At 45.9% G+C, this 18,423-nt stretch overlaps 1 protein-coding gene across 1 annotated transcript in view; it reads left to right on the forward strand.

Moving 5' to 3' along the window:
• The window catches only part of PLEKHM3 (pleckstrin homology domain containing M3), a 65,576-nt gene that overhangs the window by 36,996 nt on the left and 10,157 nt on the right, over window positions 1-18,423 (forward strand). The window contains exons 5-6 of the mRNA XM_056861503.1: window positions 4,593-4,656; window positions 14,717-14,874. Coding sequence (XP_056717481.1) covers window positions 4,593-4,656; window positions 14,717-14,874 — 222 coding nt within the window. The remainder of the gene's footprint in view (window positions 1-4,592; window positions 4,657-14,716; window positions 14,875-18,423) is intronic.

An 18,423-nucleotide genomic window follows, 5' to 3' on the forward strand; every position in this document is an offset into this window, starting at 1 on the left:
GAGGTGGTTTGCCATTGCCTGCCTCTGCAATTCTGAGAGAACTGTGACTGGCCCAACATCCTCCAGCAGACTTCATGTGGAGGAGCTGGAAATTGAGCCAGCATGGCGTATAGGTTAAGAGCGGTAGACTCTAATCTGGAGAACTGGGTTTGATTCCCCACCCCTCCCATTATCTTAGGTGCTGTGGGACACAGGCAGGACAATGCTGCTGCAGTCGTCTTGTTTGTGGGCTTCCTGGAGGCACCTGGTTGGCCATCGTGTGAACAGACTGCTGGGCTTGATGGGCCTTGGTCTGATCTGGCATGGCCTTTCTTATGTTCTTATGAACACATGAAGCTGCCTTATACTGAATCAGACCCTTGGTGCATCAAAGTCAGTACTGTCTACTCAGTGGCTCCCCAGGGTCTCAGGCAGAGGTCTTTCACATCACCAACCTGCCTAGTCCCTTTAACTGGAGGTTCCGGGGATTGAACCTGGGACCTTTTGCATGCCAAGCGGAGGCTCTACCACTGAGCCACGGCCCCTCCCCTACGAGGTCTTGCAGCCTTGGAAGCAGTGGAGGCAGCTACCAGCAACTCTACAGGAAGCTTTCCTTCTGCGCGATATTCCTTTCACGCGGATGGCTGTTCAGCTAATAAATGCTGTAGATGTGTGAAGCGAAGCATCAGGGCTGGGCAGTTCAAGGAGAGAACTGCAGCAAGCGGTATAGTACCTAAGCAAATGCTAGGAAGTGCCCTTTCTCTCTGTGTCTCTCTCTTTTAATGCATGCTTTCTCCTTGAGACAGAATGTTTACCCCCCTCCCCTGTATTCTTTATCACCTCAGTTAGGAGCCTCCCGGCCAACTTCCTTCTGTAAACTCACTCAGCCCTCCGAAAGAAAATCAGAAATGGGGGTTTTGCTCTCCGGCGGGCATGCAGTCTTCCACGCAGCAGAGTTATCACAGGGAACTTCAGCGCAGCTTATTCTGTTTCACGTGCGGCGGAGAGAAATGAAATTGAGAGGTCGTTGTTACTAGAGACCGTAGAAAGCACCTTTGGTCTCTGGTCAGTCTGATGTGAGCTACAGAGTCACTGAAAAATCAGAGCGCTGATTTCTCTCTCTTCTTTGCGGGAAACGGGTGACGGGGCTTGCCCAAGTTACTCCTGTGTTCATACCCGTGTGCAAACATCTTATGTGAATTAACCTGACTTGGCAGTAATGTCTGATTAGGGTTGCCAACCTCCAGGTACTAGCTGGAGATCTCCTGATACTACAACTGATTTCCAGCTGATAGTAGGGTTGCCAGGTCTCTCTTTGCTACCGGCAGGGTTTGGGGAGGGGAGGGACTTCAATGTCATAGAGTCCAATGGTTAAAGCGGCCATTTTCTCCAGGTGATCTGATGGAGATCAGTTGTAATAGCAGGAAATCTCCAGCTATTACCTGGAGGTTCAAATAAACAAAATATACAAATCAATGTAGCCAGAGCAATAGGTTCAACACGCTGTAATGTCACTAACAGCGACTAATACAGTACAATGTAATGTTATAAAAAAACTACTATCACCATTTACATATTTACACAAGTATTGACATTACAACAAAAGTATAACCTCTCATGCACAGCTTATAGCTGGAAAATTGCACAATGCAGTACAATCCAAAAAAGACCAGTAACTTTATACCACGTAGGGTTTTCAAGGCAAGAAACTTTCAGAGGTGGTTTGCCATTGCCTGCCTCCGCGTGGGCTGAGAGAGCTCTAAGAGAACTGTGACTGGCCCAGGGTCACCCAGCAGGCTTCATGTGGAGGAGTGGGGAACCGAACCCGGTTCTCCAGATTAGAGTCCGCTGCTCTTAACCACTACACCATGCTGACTCCTTATCCCTACTACTTATTGTTAAATTATAAGGCATTGTCACTACTTTTATTTTCTTGGTCAACGTTGACATAGGCTTAGAGATCCTAGTAATGTTGTCCTCTTGCAGAACAGGGCATCCGCACGCATACACATCCCTTTGCCTCCATTCTGTTTCCAGAGGTCTGCTGACCCACAAGCTCAGTATATACTATTAAACTTATACTCTTTTTAAAAAGCAGAAGCAAATAATGTATGCTTGGTGGGGATGGGGTGGAGAAGCTGCTACCGGCAAGTACAATTTAAGAGCTTTTCATCCCCCGGGGTGGAATTAATCAGCACCATCCTGTGTGTCCTTTTTTCCCCACTTGGCAAGAGGGGATACAAGATGGCCAAGTCTTGCTGTTGATAAAATACTCGCCCAGTTTATTTTTATTATGAGTATCGAAATCTCTCTCTCAAAGTGTAGACAACTGGGTGAGGCAATGGCAAGCCATCAGTAAACCAGTCTGCCTAGTAAACGATGTGACATCACCCCATGGGTCAGTAATGACCTGGTGCTTGCACAGGGGACTGCCTTTACCTTTTACTCTCAAATATATATATATCCTCCACTGATACAAGAGCACTGGGTTAATTTGTCCCTACCTACCTGCCACCTGCCTTGAATTCTTTGCGCGGCGCTGTCAATGTACTCTGTGCTTATCGCATTTGTACTTTGGCTGGTAGCGTAAGGCTTAGGTAGGTTTATTTGTGGTCGTTTTGCCTGGCTGTCAGGGTGTTGAGTTGTTTGAAGAAAAACTGCCCAGGGTCCGTGACAAACGGCCTTTTAAATGCCCTCAGAGTATTTACGACCAGCCTAGCGACATAGCTACACACCCCTGCGACTTCGCCTCCGATGCGGGAAAACAAAACCTTATCTGCAGCTCAGTTTGCAGTAGGGAGCGCAAGCGATAACCTTTTGTTTGGGCAGATACATACCTGATCGGGCCAAGAGGTGAGGCTGGACGAAATGTCTGGTTTTATCTACGTGTCACTGTGGCGCTTCCAGCTAATTGCCAGGGGGATAAGAAACTGTCGCTGGAACTATGAACCTTCCATGGTTTGACCAGAGTAATGTTTTTCTATACATGAATTACTGCATTTACCCAAAAGGAAAGACTGTTTTTTTCCCCACGGGTCCCAGCAAGAAAAAGAGGATATCAACTTATACTTGTGTACAGTTTTCAAGTATGCACAGTAATAGACTTTTTGTGTGTAAGATTGGGAGAGTCCATCTTCCTTTGGGGTAAATACGGTAGCCCTGGGAGGCCAGATTACAGTGGTTTTCAGGCTTTCTGCCTTCAAGGAACCATTTCTAAATTGCCTCCTGTTTTTCTAGGGAGTTCAGTCCATGCCATTTTTATCTGGACACCAAGGTCCGGTACTTTACGTTTATTATTGTTACAGTCTTTGACCAGTAAAATGCATGTTCACATATATAAAACGTTCAAGTGAGGAAGAAAACAGTTTTCAGTGTGGCAACACCAGAAGACCAATTCATGATAATAGTAAGACCGTTTTACCACTTGTATAATTCCAGTGACAATGGGAGTATATAAATAAATCTATAACAGCTAAAATACAGTAAAATATAAATATTAAAAAATACAGTAAAATTATGAATACAAAATTTGAGATTTAAATTCATTTAGCATTTTTTCCATTGTACTTGCGGCAAACTTTATATACAAAGGCACAGAACTTAGCAACATTACTTTTCACCACGGTCCAGTACAACGTCCAGGAATCTCCATAAACTCTGAATAATCTCCTTAAATCTTATGGCTTGAAGAGTACCGTTGTTCCTTAGTAAGCATTAAAAAGGTAAAGGTCCCCTGTGCAAGCACCAGGTCATTCCTGACCCATGGGGTGACGTCACATCCCGATGTTTCCTAGGCAGACTTTGTTTGCGGGGTGGTTTGCCAGTGCCTTCCCCAGTTAGTAAGCGTTACCTGGTCCAATTTTGGATTTCTCCTTCTGCTGTTGTGCTGACTGAAGCATCCCTCCTAGTTTACTGCAGGGCGTAATTTTTCACCACAGACTCCAGTCCTAGTTGGGGGCTGAGGATTCATCCCCATTTTGTAGAGCTGGTGGGCCTCCCTCTGCCCCATCTGTTAGGATTTTTGTCTCCGTATTTAAGAACGTAAGAGAAGAACTGAACGTAAGAGAAGAGACCAGTGTTCCATGGTGGTCCCACATCATGTCTCTCGCACAGGGGTACTTGAGTGAGGGGAGTGAGCAAATGGCACATCCTGTTAAAGAGCTATGACCTAAGAGACTCCAGAGCTGTGACTTACTTAAGGCCGTCTGGGTGATGTTGAGCATTTGAACCAGCAAATCAAGATTCTGTTTTTCATCCTTAGATCATTTGGGGGTGTGTGTTAAGAATGATTGAGAAAGTATATGTAAAATGTTTAGAGCATTTTTGCAATTTTTCTTTTGCCATCAAGTTGCAGCCAACTTGTGGCAACACTGTGGGGGTTTTCAAGGCAAGAGATGTTCAGAGGTGGTTTGCTATTGCCTGCCTCTGCGTAGCAACTCTGGTGTTCCTTGGAGGTCTCCCATCTAAATACTGACCAGGGCCATCCCTTCATAGCTTCTGAGATCTGACGAGATCGGGCTAGCCTGGGCTATTAGTGCTATCAAAATACTGTAAACATTTGTACTTTGAAAAAATTGTGTAAGTGATCGATCTGTATTTTATTTTATTTTTAGAATTTTCCCCAGAGAATATCTTCTCCAGCAGATCCATCTGTATTCCCTTGCAGACCTACAGCAGGTAAGCAATTTCAGTTTGTCAAGATACTGTACTTTTGAGAGAGAAGAGGTGCTACTTAACAGTTTCTCTGTGTTTTGCTGAGTCTTCCCAAGCTGAAAAAGAAATCGCTTCCATGTAACAAGAGAACCAGTATCTTAGCCCTAATGATTTATTACCATTCATATAATTTTCGAATAAAATATAGAATGAGCTGGTGCCTTCTGAATAACATGGAGATGATCTAATTTCCACAAACCACCATGCAAAAAAGTTCTGTTCCCTTAGAGGAGGAACTGTGACTACTGTTGCCAGCAACGGGTTGGGAAATACCTGGAGGTTTTGGGGGTGTAGTCTGAGGAAGGCGGGGTTTGCAGAGGGGAGGGACTTCAATGCCATAGAGTCCAGTTGCCAAAGCAGCCATTTTCTCCAGGGGAACAGATTTTTATCACCTGGAGATCAGTTGTAATTGCGGGAGATCTCCAGCCACCACGTGGAGGCTGGCAACCCTAGCTGTGGCTCAGTGGTAGGGTATCTGCTTTGCATGCAGAAGGTCCCAGGTTCAATCCCTGGCATCTCCAGTTGAAAGGATCTGGTAATAGCTGAGGTGAAAAGATCTCCGTTTGTGAGATCCTGGAGAGCTGCTGTCGATTTCAGTAGACCAACGGGTACTCATCCACGGCTTGTGGACAGCCACATTTGTAATTACCATCAACCGAAGGAGCTTGCTTCCACCTCTGGCACATGGCCTGCATCTCAGGGAGCTTTGCAGCTTACTCATACCTCTGGCAGAAACCATCTGCCAACCACAAGGCCCACCAGACAAAGGCCTCGCCCACTTTCCTGGAATGTGGAGCAGGTGCCACGTGGCGGAACGGTGCTCAGAAGAGCATATACGGCGGGTCATAGAGCCATATTTGGCTCTTGAGCCTCTGCATGAGCATCACCTGGATTGCTATGCGGAGGCAGGCATTGGCAAGACACCTCTCTTGCCTTGGAAACCCTAGGGGGTTGCCATAAGTCAGCTGTGACTTGACGGCCCTTTCCACCACCACAAATATTATTAAAGGTTAAATGTTCTCCACATATGGATTGGGGCACACAAAGCCACCTACAAATACAGAGAAGTCTGTATTTGATCCCAAAATGCCTTGTTTTCAAGTTAGGCTTTCCCCTCTTATCAGTAAGCTTGTTCCTGAGCATTGAAACTAGTATCTTTGTAGCCTTTCGGAGGGGAAGGAGGTAGGGTATGTGCCACTAGCTTATTCTTGAAATATGACTTGTAGAACAGCAAGTTGCTCATCTGCCTCGCTACGAAACAGGAGCATATCTGGATTCCTGTACCCTACCACTGTAAACATTCTGTTGTATTACGTATACGTCTTTCCGTACTACTGCAAACATTATGTTATATTTTTGTATACATTTTCACTATTTGGCCACCTTTTGCTTTTCTTGTGCCAATCTTTGATGTTGTATAATGTAGTGATTAAGAACAGTGGACTCTAATCTGAAGAACCGGGTTTGATTCACCAGTCATCCACAAAAAGCCTGCTGGGTGACCTTGGGCTAGTCACAGTTCTTTCTGAACTCTCTCAGCCCCACCTGTTAGACCCACCTCTCTCTGAACTTTTTCAGCCCTCTCTCTGAACTTTTTCAGTCTGTTGTGGGGAGAGGAAGGGAAGGAGATTGTAAGCCGGTAGAGAAGGTCGGCATATAAAAACCAACTCTTCTTTTCCTTCTCCACTACTAACCTTCTTCTTCTACTACTACTACTATACTACCACTACTAACATTTGTGTCTCAGGGTTAGAGTTTCTGTTAAGTCTGGTTCTATGAATGAAAACTAGACAGGAATGATTTTTGGTATTGCACTTACTACTATTCAAGCTCAGTTGCTTTCCAAGTAGCAGTTACTCTGCTCTGCCCTTGCAGAGAAAGAAGAGGTTCCAAGAGCATGTGAGATGGTCCTTGTAGACCTAGACTTCCTTGCAAAGGCTGGATTGAAACACAACACAGGCAGGTGGCTCTCTAGAGCAGGAGGCTCTTAGAAGTGGGAGACTTTCCCAAGGCTCTGGCAAGCACAGCCAAAGTTGAGTGGTTGCCAGATCTTTCACAATTAGGGAAGAGAAAGACCAACTCTCTTTAATGATGGGTATCAGGCAATCTGGCAGCAGCTGCAGCTTATCTATTTGAACCCTTAAGATGTTTAGAGTGAGTAGCTGGAAATGTAAAAGCGTGAACTCAAACAAGTATATCTTGGATAAGAAAGGAAATCAAAGATAAAGGGGTGCTTTTGGTTGTAGCATCACTATTGTTTGTCTTTCTTTCTTTCTTTCTTTCTTTCTTTCTTTCTTTCTTTCTTTCTTTCTTTCTTTCTTTCTTTCTTTCTTTCTTTCTTTCTTTCTTTCGTAATGTGAAGTGCTAGTCTTAAAAGTCATCTGTTAAGTTAACACTTTTGCTCTGGTCTTTTAGGCCCGATGAACAACTGTGAGTTTGCTGGCTACTTGTGGAGTTTTAAACCACAGTTGATTCAGTGCATACCAAAAGGCTGGACATTTTTTAAAATCTAATTTTGTCCTTCAGCAGTTCTTCTGTGATATAGGAGAGAGTGCTGCCCATAAGTCAGTCTAAGGTAGGGTTGCCAGGTCCCTCTTTGCCACTGGCGGGAGGTTTTTGGGGCGGAGCCTGAGGAGGGTGGGGTTTGGGGAGGGGAGGGACTTCAATGCCATAGAGTCCAATTGCCAAAGCAGCCATTTTCTCCAGGTGAACTGATCTCTATCGGCTGGAGATCAGTTGTAATAGCAGGAGATCTCCAACTAGTACCTGGAGGTTGGCAACCCTACTCCTAGGCCTAGCTAAATTCTGGCTCTGTGGCTGAGGGGGCTTCATCACACCCTCTGGAGGGACTAGTGCCGAGGGCCGGCCCTGCTTGCCTTGTGGTAGACGTATCCAAGAGCGCTTCCAAATAGGGTTGCCAGGTCCCTCTTTGCAACCGGCAGGAGGTTTTTGGGGTGGAGCCTGAAGAGGGCGGGGTTTGGGGAGGGACTTCAATGTCATAGAGTCTAATTGCCGAAGTGGCCATTTTCTCCCGGTGAACTGATCTGTATCGGCTGGAGATCAGTTGTAATAACAGGAGATCTCCTGTCACCACCTGGAGGTTGGCAACCCTACTTCCAAACGTGACACCCCCCTTGGCAAAGAAAGGAGTTAACAGCCAGCCCTTGTGAGGCAACCGTTTCTTAATAAATGTTATCTTCACTGAAATAATTCAAATTGTGAACCGGGCGGTTGAAATTACGGCCTCTGTGTTGACTTAGAAAGAGCCTTATCTTGGATAGGATGATAATGATTAACACACACTGATTTACAAGGGTGGGGTCATAAGCTATTTGCCAGCTCAGACCGTCTTCCTGGTGGCGAGAGCACCTTGGTATGTAGGCCTGGTCACCTCTCTCACTTCAATGATTAACCCTAACCTGCAACCTCGCACAGTACTGTTCAGCCCCATTAAAATTGAGGGCAAATGGCAGTTTAACCTCTGTTTGTCAAAGTACATTTGCCTTTTCCTTGAGATGCCTGGCTCAAGGTTACCTGCCTTGAGGTAAAATCGTTGGTAAAGATTAAGGCGGCAAAGCAGGATCGGCGTGGCGACCAAAACTTGATATTTCTCACCTCTCGAGGATATTCCGTGCCGTTCATTTATTTTGGACACCCAAAAGGAAAAACTAGCAACTATGGCCAAATCTAAATCGCAATAACATGTAAGTTTCTTTAGCTCAACCACTATAAATAACATGTATGGTATACAAATTCTATATGTTTATTACTACACGATTAGATAACTAATAACACACTGTAGTTCCAATAATAGCAATCAAATAATAACGATGTAACAAGGTGTATAACATAGAAAGTCCAATTGGTAAAGTCTGAGGCCAAGGTTGGAAAGTCCCCACCTCCGAAACACTGGACTCCCTAGTGCAGGGGTCGGCAAAGTGCGGCTCCTGAGCCGCAAGTGGCTCTTCGGGCCCCTGAGTGCGGCTCTTCCCACGTGCGGGCTCGCAGGTCGCGAATGTTGGTCGAGACGGGGGGGGGGCGGGGGGGAACGAGACGAATACCACCATGGGGGCGGGAGAGAGTCTGTGCAGGAGGTCTTTTCCAGTGACTCTTGTCTTCTCATAATGTGACTAAAGTACGGCAGCCTCAGTTTAGCCATTTTAGCTTCCAGGGTCAGTACTGGCTTGATTTGATCTATAACCCACTGATTTGGTTTTTGGGCAGTCCTCAATATCAGTAACACTCCTCCAACACCACATTTCAAAGGAATCTACTTTATTCCTGCGTTTATACCCTTACTGCATTTATACCCTGCCTTATTCTCCACTGGGGTCCCAAAATTGCTGAGGACATTCTCCTGTTCTCCATTTTATCCTCACAACAATCCTATAAGGTAGGCTGAGAGCATGTAACTGGGCCAAGGTTACCCAGCAAGCCTCCATGGCAGGGCGGGGAAGCGAACCTGGGCCGCCCACATCCTAGTCCAGGGATCCTCAACCTTTTTGATTGCGTGGGAACCTTTGAAATTCTGACACAAGGTGGTGGGCCCAACCACAAAATGGCCACCATGAGAGGCGGAGCCAACCACAGAATGGCCACCATGAGAGGCGGAGCCACACACAAAGGAAGCCCAAGCGCAGGGGACAAGAGGAGCAATTTTTTAAAAAAATGTACTGGGAAAGAGGAGTGTGTGAGAGAGAATAAAACCAACACTGTTGTGGTAGCTGCCACCATAACAATATTACTTTAATTTGCACAGCCAATCAGAAGCCCTGTTGGGCAAGAGCCCCACCTGGTCACACCCACTTTCTAAAAACACTTGGTGGGCACCAGGAAAGGTATCGGCAGGCATCATGGTGCCCACAGACACCCCCTTGGGGACCCCTGTCTTAGTCTGACACTCTAACCACTATTTCATACCGCCTTTGCAGCTGGCAACAGGTTTTCTTTCCCCCATATAGATTTCTAGCTGTTCTGTGCTCCTTTTAAGCATACGCCCAACGCATTGTGAAAATACGGAGATAACATTCTTTGCATAGTGCAGATTTCAATGAGACTTCCTTAAGACCTTTTCTGAAGGAGCTGGCTGTGCTCATAGCTCCTGTGCCCAGTTTCTGTGTTTCTGTAAACAGAAGCTCGAGGTGTTTCTGAGCAGCCAAGCACACCTCTGGGGTGACAGAATGTTACAGTAACTATTAGACAACTCAACTCCGCGCTATATTTGCACAATGTTTTGCAAAACATGTTTGTTAAAAAAAGTCAGCATGCTACAAAATCATCAAAATGTAAGAAGTATTCACGACCATATTTCAAGTTGCTGCACATCAGTCTAAATGCTCAACTCGAAACACTAGAAATTGCCATTTTTACAAACGCTTGATAGATAAAATTGTCAGTGCACACCTTTAATCGCTTACTAGTTTACTTAAAACGAGCCCATTCATTGATTGACTTTTTTAAAACTTTCTAATATTCCTTAATAGAATAGAATGATAAAATCCCAGTAGAGAAAATCATACCTCTGTTAGGCTTAAGGAGCTGTCCAGAGGTTCTCCTGGTCAACAGAGGTCTTTTATGCATGACTGTTTCACTCGCCGTCACTCCTCGGATGATTTCGGGTCTTTGTGTGGATTATGCACACCATTTCTGACCGTCAGAGGTCACCTTGCCCTCCCCCTGTTTCCCTGCGTTTTGCCCGCATTTCCAGGGACCTGTTTTATCTTGAATTTGAAAACACGGGGAAAGGCAGGGGGAGAGCGAGGCGACCTCTGACGGTCGGAAACGGCGTTCATAATCAACACAAAGACCCAAAGTCGTCAGAGGGGTAACGGTGAATGAAACAGCCATGCATAAAAGACCAGACTTCAGTACAATCTCTTCCTGAATCTGAAAACACACCCATTAAAACGAGTCCCATCAGGTGGACTGCTTCATCTTCCAGATGCGTTCCAGTTGTGTACTCCAGGCAATCCTGTTCATAGCTGCATCCTTCCAGTTAGAAATACAATTCATTTGCCCCCTGATACCTGTACCAAGAAGCCCCTATTGCATTTATCTTTAGGTACCAGAAAACTGTGCTCCAATGTACAAATGGAGTCGGAAAGTGCCATCAAGTTGCAGCTGACTTATGGTGACCCCGGTAGGGTTTTTAAGACAAGAGACGAACAGAGGTGGTTTGCCATTGCCGGCCTCCGCGTAGCAATCTAGGACTTCCTCGGTGGTCTCCCATCCAAGTACTAACCAGGGCCGACCCTGCTTAGTTTCTGAGATCTGATGAAATCGAACTAGCCTGGGCCATCCAGGTCAGGGCTAAGTTCAAATACTGTTTTGCTCAAATGAGGCAGGTTTATGCATCGCTTTGCATTGTGTTTTGAACAGTTTCCTGTTATAGCCCAGGGGTTTGCAACCTCCAGAGCCAAATATGGTGATTTAAAAAAAGAAGAAAAAAAGAAAAGAAAATCAGATCATAGAATCATAGAGTTGGAAGGGATCACCAGGGTCATCTAGTCCAACCCCCTGCACAATGCAGGAAATTCCAAACTACCTCCCCCACCACATACACACCCAGTGACCCCTACTCCATGCCCAGAAGATGGCTAAGACGCCCTCCCTCTCATAATCTTCCTAAAGTCATAGAATCAGCATTGCTGACAGATGGCCATCAAGCCTCTGCTTAAAAATCTCCAGGGAAGGAGAGCCCACCACCTCCCGAGGAAGCCTTTAAGCTGAGGTGCTAGTATAACAAGTATGTGAAGGGAATGGCAGGCAAAGGACTAAATGGCTTCTTAGGGATGTTTTACAGAAACAGAAATTATAGAGGTGAACCATATTCCAGCTGTAATCGATGCACCTGTTCATGCCAATGCATTAAAACAATTGCAAAGGATGCTCCTCTGTTGTCAGATGGGGTGCGTGTGTGTGAGCCACTTCCTAATAAAGGACTAGCAACAGACACTGGTTGGACTGCACAAACCGTGTGGATCAACACGCCAGTTATCCGTAATTGCTCATATTTTCAGTTCTGCAAATGGACTTTCTTCTGCTGAGCTCACCCTCTGAATTTTGACATCATTTGGCTCTTGAATTATAAAAAACTTCAGATGTAGCCTGTTGGCTACAAAGAAAACTTGAGCATGGGGTGGGGGGAAGTGTGTTGAATTTAAGAACAGAAGACAAGCCCTGCTGGATCAGACCCAGGCCCATCAGGTCCAGCAGTCTGTTCACACAGTGGCCAACCAGGTGCCTCTAGGAAGCCCACAAACAAGACAACTGCAGCAGCATTGTCCTGCCTGTGTGCCACAGCACCTAATATAATCGGCCTGCTCCTCTGATCCTGGAGAGAATAGGCATGCATTACAACTAGTATCCATTTTGACTAGTAGCCATGAATAGCCCCCTCCTCCATGAACATGTCCACTCCCCTCTTAAAGCCTTCCAAGTTGGCAGCCATCACCACATCCTGGGGCAGGGAGTTCCACAATTTAACTATGTGATGTGTGAAGAAAATATTTCCTTTTATCTGTTTTGAATCTCTCACGCTTCAGCAGATGACCCCATATTCTAGTATTAAGAGAGAGGGAGAAGAGCTTCTCCCTGTCCACTCTCTCCACACCATGCATCATTTTATAGGCCTCTATCATGTCTCCCCTTAACCGCCTTCTTTCCAAACCAAACAGCCCTAAGCGTTTCAACCGCTCCTCATAGGGCAGTTGCTGTAGCAATCAACTTGATTATAGTTGATGCAGAATTTCAGTCTCCTTGTAGCAGATGTCTTTGTTTTTGTTTATTGGCAAGTAGGACTGCTATCACTAATGCATCTGCCATTTTCTCGCCTTTTTGGATGGGTGGGGGGAACCTAATTTCCCTTCAACTGGTTTAGACTTTTGACCCTCGTTACCTGATTGAGGGAAATTACACCTTTTAAAATTGCTTTTTGAGTATGACTGAGGCAGAGTCTCTTACAACGGTAGCAGTGTGGTGGTAGCCTTGAACCACACTTTCCTTCTGGCTTCCACGCCGCGACCTTTCTGAATTGTTCGAGGTTCAGCGTGAGGAACTCTTTCTATAGCAGGACACACAGAGAGCATCACCTCGCCCTTTAGCACTAACAGATGTCCCTCCGACATGACTAGCAATAACACTCCTGCTTCCTGCTGCCGCAGATGTTCTTAAAAGAATGGACGCTTTTCAACATTTCCATTCCGTGGCGGCAACCCAAGCAATTCCGATGAACTTCCTTTCCTGATGACATGTTTTCCCATTCATCATCTGAGCAGCAGTTTAGGTTGTAGTAGTCTATAGAAATAAACTTGGTAAATACTCTTAATAGAAGAAGAAGAGTTTATTTTTATATGCCGACTTTCTCTACCACTTAAGGGAGACTCAAACCGGCTTACAATCACCTTCCCCTCCCCTCCCCACAACAGACACCCTGTGAGGTGGGTGGGGCTGAGAGAGCTCTAAGAGAGCTGTGATTAGCCCAAGGTCACCCAGCTGACTTCATGTGTAGGAGCAGGGAAACCAACCCAGTTCACCAGATTAGCCTCCGCTGCTCATGTGGAGTGGGAAATCAAACCTGGTTCTCCAGATCAGAGTCTACCGCTCCAAATCACCGCTCTTAACCACTATACCATGCTGGCTCTTGTTGTTTCTGGCTTGACACTGAGCCTTATCAGAACTGCTCTAGTGTCTTGGTCCCCTGAAAATTTCAGATGCACATCACCTGTGGCTTGAAACCCAGAAAATGTTAATGGGGAGAAATTTGGTGCATTGATATGTTCCATTAAGTCGCTTCCGACTCATGGCGACCCTGTGAATCAACATCCTCCAAAATGTCCTGACAGCCTTGCTCAGGTCTTGCAAATTGAGGACCGTGGCTTCCTTTACTGAGTCAATCCATCTCTTGTTGGGTCTTCCTCTTTTCCTGCTGCCCTCAACTTTTCCTAGCATGACTGTCTTTTCTAGTGACTCTTGTCTTCTCATAATGTGACCAAAATACAATAGCCTCAGTTTAGTCATTTTAGCTTCTAGGGTCAGCTCAGGCTTGATTTGATCTAGAACCCACTGATTTGTTTTTTTTGGCAGTCCACGGCATTGATATAGCACACATTAAAAGGCGGGTTTCCATTTAAAAAGGCCATTGTATGATGCATACATAACTTCTTCTTTTTCTAAACGTGAACGCTATTGTAACTCCTGGTCTTGGTTATGCTTGAGAGCAGTCAGGTTGTCATTTGGGGTATAGTGGTTAAGAGCAAGTGTGGTGTAGTGGTTAAAGCTGTTACAGTCACCTTCCCTTTCCCTCCCCACAACAGGCACCCTGTGAGGTAGGTGGGGCTGAGAGAGCTCTAAGAGAACTGTGACTAACCCAAGGTCCCCCAGCTGGCTTCATGTACAGTAGTGGGGAAACCAACCCAGTTTGATAGATTAGCATTGGCCGCTCGTGTGGAGGAGTAGGGAATCAAACCCGGTTCTCCAGATTAGAGTCTACTGCTCCAAACCACCACGCTTAACCACTGCACCATGCTGGCTCTCATAAGGAATGTGAAAGGCTTCCACCGGAGACCCTGGAGATTAGCTGCCAGTCTGAGTAGAAGGACCAAGGGTCTTATTCAGGATAAGGCAGTTTCATGTGTTCATGTGACTCTTGAAAGCTTTTACCCTAGAAAATTTCATTGGCCCTTTAGGTGCTACTGGGCTTAGGGTTGCGAGGTCCCTCTTCACCACCAGTGGGAGGTTTTTGGGGCGGAGCCTGAGGAGGGCGGGGTTTGGGGAGGTGAGGGACTTCAATGCCATAGAGTCCAATTGCCAAAGCGGCCATTTTCTCCAGGTGAACTGATCTCTATCGGCTGGAGATCAGTTGTAATAGCAGGAGATCTGGAGGTTGGCAACCCTAACTGGATTTGAATTTGTCCTACTGCTGCAAACCGCCCATCTCAAACTGTGCTTGGTTCAGTTTGGTAATGAAAATCCTGTATTCTCTAGTGTTGATTCTGTCACTGCCTTGTTTCCCTTACCTTTTTAGGTTATTGAAGGGAAACTGGCCCCTTTCCTTGGGAAGGTAATCAAGTTTGCCACCTCCCATGTCTACAGCTGCAGCCTTTGTAGTCAAAAGGGATTCATCTGTGAGATCTGCAACAATGGAGAGATCCTCTACCCCTTTGAGGACATTTCTACAAGCAGGTAAACAACTGTGATTCCTTCACTCCGGTGCTGCCATTATCGTTCCTGTAGAAAAAGCTAACAGGGATGACTCAGTCTTTGCCAAGAGGCCTGGTCCATTTCCCAGCTTTCTGCATGAAGACCATTTTTTCTTTCTGCCCAGAATCACTTCTTGAGCCCTTCTTTGCCTGGCCAGATAAGGCTATCATGATTCAGCCAGATATGTTGCTAGTAGGGTTGCCAGGTCCCTCTTCCCCACCAGCGAGAGATTTTGGGGGCGGAGCCTGAGGACAGCGGGGTTTGGGGAGGGGAGGGACTTCAGTGCCATAGTGTCCAATTGCCATTTTCTCCAGGGGAACTGATCTCTATCGACTGGAGATCAGTTGTAATAGCAGGAGATCTGCAGCTAGTACCTGGAGGTTGGCAACCCTAAAGTTATCACATGATGACCATGCCCATCAAAGTGTCCTAGTTGGCTCCTACATTCATCCCTTCTATTACACTCTGGGCCCTGCCTACCTAGCAACCGCCAATGTACCAGAGTTAACTGGAAATGCCTCTTGTCTTCTTCTAGCCAGGCCTTAGGCTTCCCATATCTGCAGGGGGCCAACTGTGCAGAGGAAGACATTTGGATAGTAAGGCCATAAAACATACGTTGACACACAGTAAGGGCATGAGATCATAGAATAATAGTTGGAAGGTACCCCCAGGGTCATCTAGTCCAACCCCCTGCACAGTGCAGGAAATTCACAACTACCTCCCACACATACCCCCAGTGACCCCCTACTCGATGCCCAGAAGATGGCCAAGATGCCCTCCCTCTCATCATCTGCTTAAGGTCATAGAATCAGCATTGCTGACAGATGGCCATCTAACCTCTTCTTTAAAACCTCGAGGGAAGGAGAGCTCACCACCTCCTGAGGAAGCCTGCTCCACTGAGGAACAGCTCTAACTGTTAAAAAATTCTTCCTAATGTCTAGACCTAATGTCAGTTCACCTGGAGAAAATGGCCGCTTTGGCAATTGGACTCCATGGCATTGAAGTCCCTCCCCTCCCCAAACCCCACCCTCATGCTCCGCCCCAAAAATCTCCAGGTATTTCCCAACCCGCAGCCGGCAACCCTAGCTAATCTACATATGTGAATGAGCCACCCCAGTAAGCACTGCGGATACAGCTTTAGTTATCCCCTGAAATTTTATATCTATATTTATTCATTTTACAACATTTATACCTCGCCTTTCTGCCCTCGTAAGGGTCACCGAGGCGGCTAAACAATTAAAACAAACATAATAAAAACCACATCTTAAAAACTAAGAACAAGCACATCATTAGAGTAGTTAAAACCAGAGCTGAAATAGATACAAAAGCATGAAAACAATTAAAATGTTGGGCAGGAGGGAGGGATCGCTAAGGGAACGCCAAATGAAACAAAAAAAAAAGTTATTTTAGTTGTTCATCTGTGAGTTCTCAGGGGCTTGTGGGGCAAGGATCAGTTCTTAGAACCCACTACCAGTGTTGGGAGATGGCCAGGATCTTTTTGGCCAGCAGGCTACGGTGAGGGTTGTTTTCGGTACATCTGGAAGTAAGATTTCTGGGCCTGTGTAGCCAAGGCCAACCTTTACTGAGATTGCCAGCTCCTTCCAATTATTTGCCCAGTCTGTCCCTGGATTTCTTCCAGGGTTTGTTTGGCTTTTTTTTTTTAATGCAAAGTCAAAACCGTGGACACAGATTAAACAAGGCATTCTGCGGAATTATGTGCATACTAGCGAAAAAAGGAGCATTCGCAGAACAACCGCCTCTCGAAAAGAAAGTAATGAATGACAAAGTGTAAGAGCCAAGATTAAGGCCAAATAGGACAAGGAAGACTGATGAGGATAAAGAAAGGAACAAAATATTTGATGTACGAAAGCCTTGCCTAGTAAAGCGTACATGTAATTTGCCAACAGAATGTTTGATCGCTTACTAAGGGTGTGTTCTGTGCATGCAAACTGCAGGCTGAACACCCCAGACTTCTGAAATCCTTCGGGAGCTTTGTAATAGCTTCAAGATCTCTGAAAGCTGAGCATAACATGGTCCTTTGGTACTTCTGTAGGGTTGCCAACCTCCAGGTAGTAGCAGGAGATCTCCTGCTATTACAACTACTCTCCAGCCGATAGAGATCAGTTCACCTTTGGCAATTGGACTCTATGGCATTGAAGTCCCTCCCCTCTCCAAACCCCACCCTCTTCAGGCTCCGCCCCAAAAACCTCCCGCCGGTTGTGAAGAGGGACCTGGCAACCCTATACTTCCAGTACTTTGTACCTTTAATCTTCCTTGATTTCAAATATTCCCACATGATCTATCCACTTTCTCTCAAAATTATCCCCCTTTCCAGTCTTCCTCTTCCTTTCCTTCCGTATAGGAAAAGCTTGAGGCTTTTTTCCCCTCTAGAATATTTATCTGCCTCCTCTCAAGATACCCGCTTGGGGCTGCTCATAAACAATGCAATGAAGTCATAAAAACAATATACAGATTATCAGTATTCAAAAGAAGGCAGGGTCATAAAAACAGCGCAAAGCAACACTCAGTCGCCTAAAATTATATTCGTAATACAGTCCTCAAGTTAGAAAGCAGTTTCATCAAAACAGCTTTAAAAAAAGATGGAACCACTCAGTTAAAAGTCCAGGTTTTAAAGAAAATCTTTACCCGGTGATAGGGTTGCCAACTTCCATGTATGTCTCCCTGACTGAATGTTTATGTGTGTATACATGTGTATTAGGATAGTATACATGTGTATTAGGATAGTGTAATAGGTTAGCTTATGCATAGTGTTGTGTGTGTGTAGCTATTTATATAAATGTTTGCACTTTGTTAATAACTTTCGCATCTGTGCTGATTTCCAAACCATGTGGTACCGTACTAGTACAGTGGTGTCTTCTTCCTATAAACTTCCAGGATCTAGCTTAGGGTTCCCAAGTCCCTCTTCGCCAGCGGTGGGAGGTTTTTGGGGTGGAGCCTGAGAAGGGCAAGACTTGGGGAAGGGAGGGGAGGGACTTCAATGCCATAGAGTCCAATTGCCAAAGCGGCCATTTTCTCTAGATGAACTGGTCTCTATTGTCTGATCAGTTGTAATAGCAGGAGATCTCCACCTAGGACCTGGAAGTTGGCAAGCCTATACTAGCTGGAGATCTCCCGCTATTACAACTGATCTCCAGCCGATAGAGATCAGTTCACCTGGAGAAAATGGCGGCTTTGGCAACTGCACTCTATGGCATTGAAGTCCCTCCCCTTCTCAAACCCCGCCCTCCTCAGGCTCTGCCTCCAGCCAGTGGCCAAGAGGAACCTGGCAACCCTACCTGGTGGCTAGCAGAGAGTAAGGTATGTGCCAGACGAGCCTCAAGGATTAGAACATTCCAAAGGTGAGGTGCTACCAATGAAAAAGCCCTGTGTCTAGTTGCCAACCTGCCTTGCAGGGATAGCGTAGGGCCCAGGGCTTGGGGAAAGGATCTTAACTGGACAGATGCATGCAAGGTTTTCAAAATACAAAGAGGGGGGGGAAATACCCTTTTGCTTTTTAAAATTAGGATCTGG

Source organism: Euleptes europaea, chromosome 15, assembly GCF_029931775.1.
Source record: "Euleptes europaea isolate rEulEur1 chromosome 15, rEulEur1.hap1, whole genome shotgun sequence".
Taxonomy (NCBI): Eukaryota; Metazoa; Chordata; class Lepidosauria; order Squamata; family Sphaerodactylidae; genus Euleptes; species Euleptes europaea.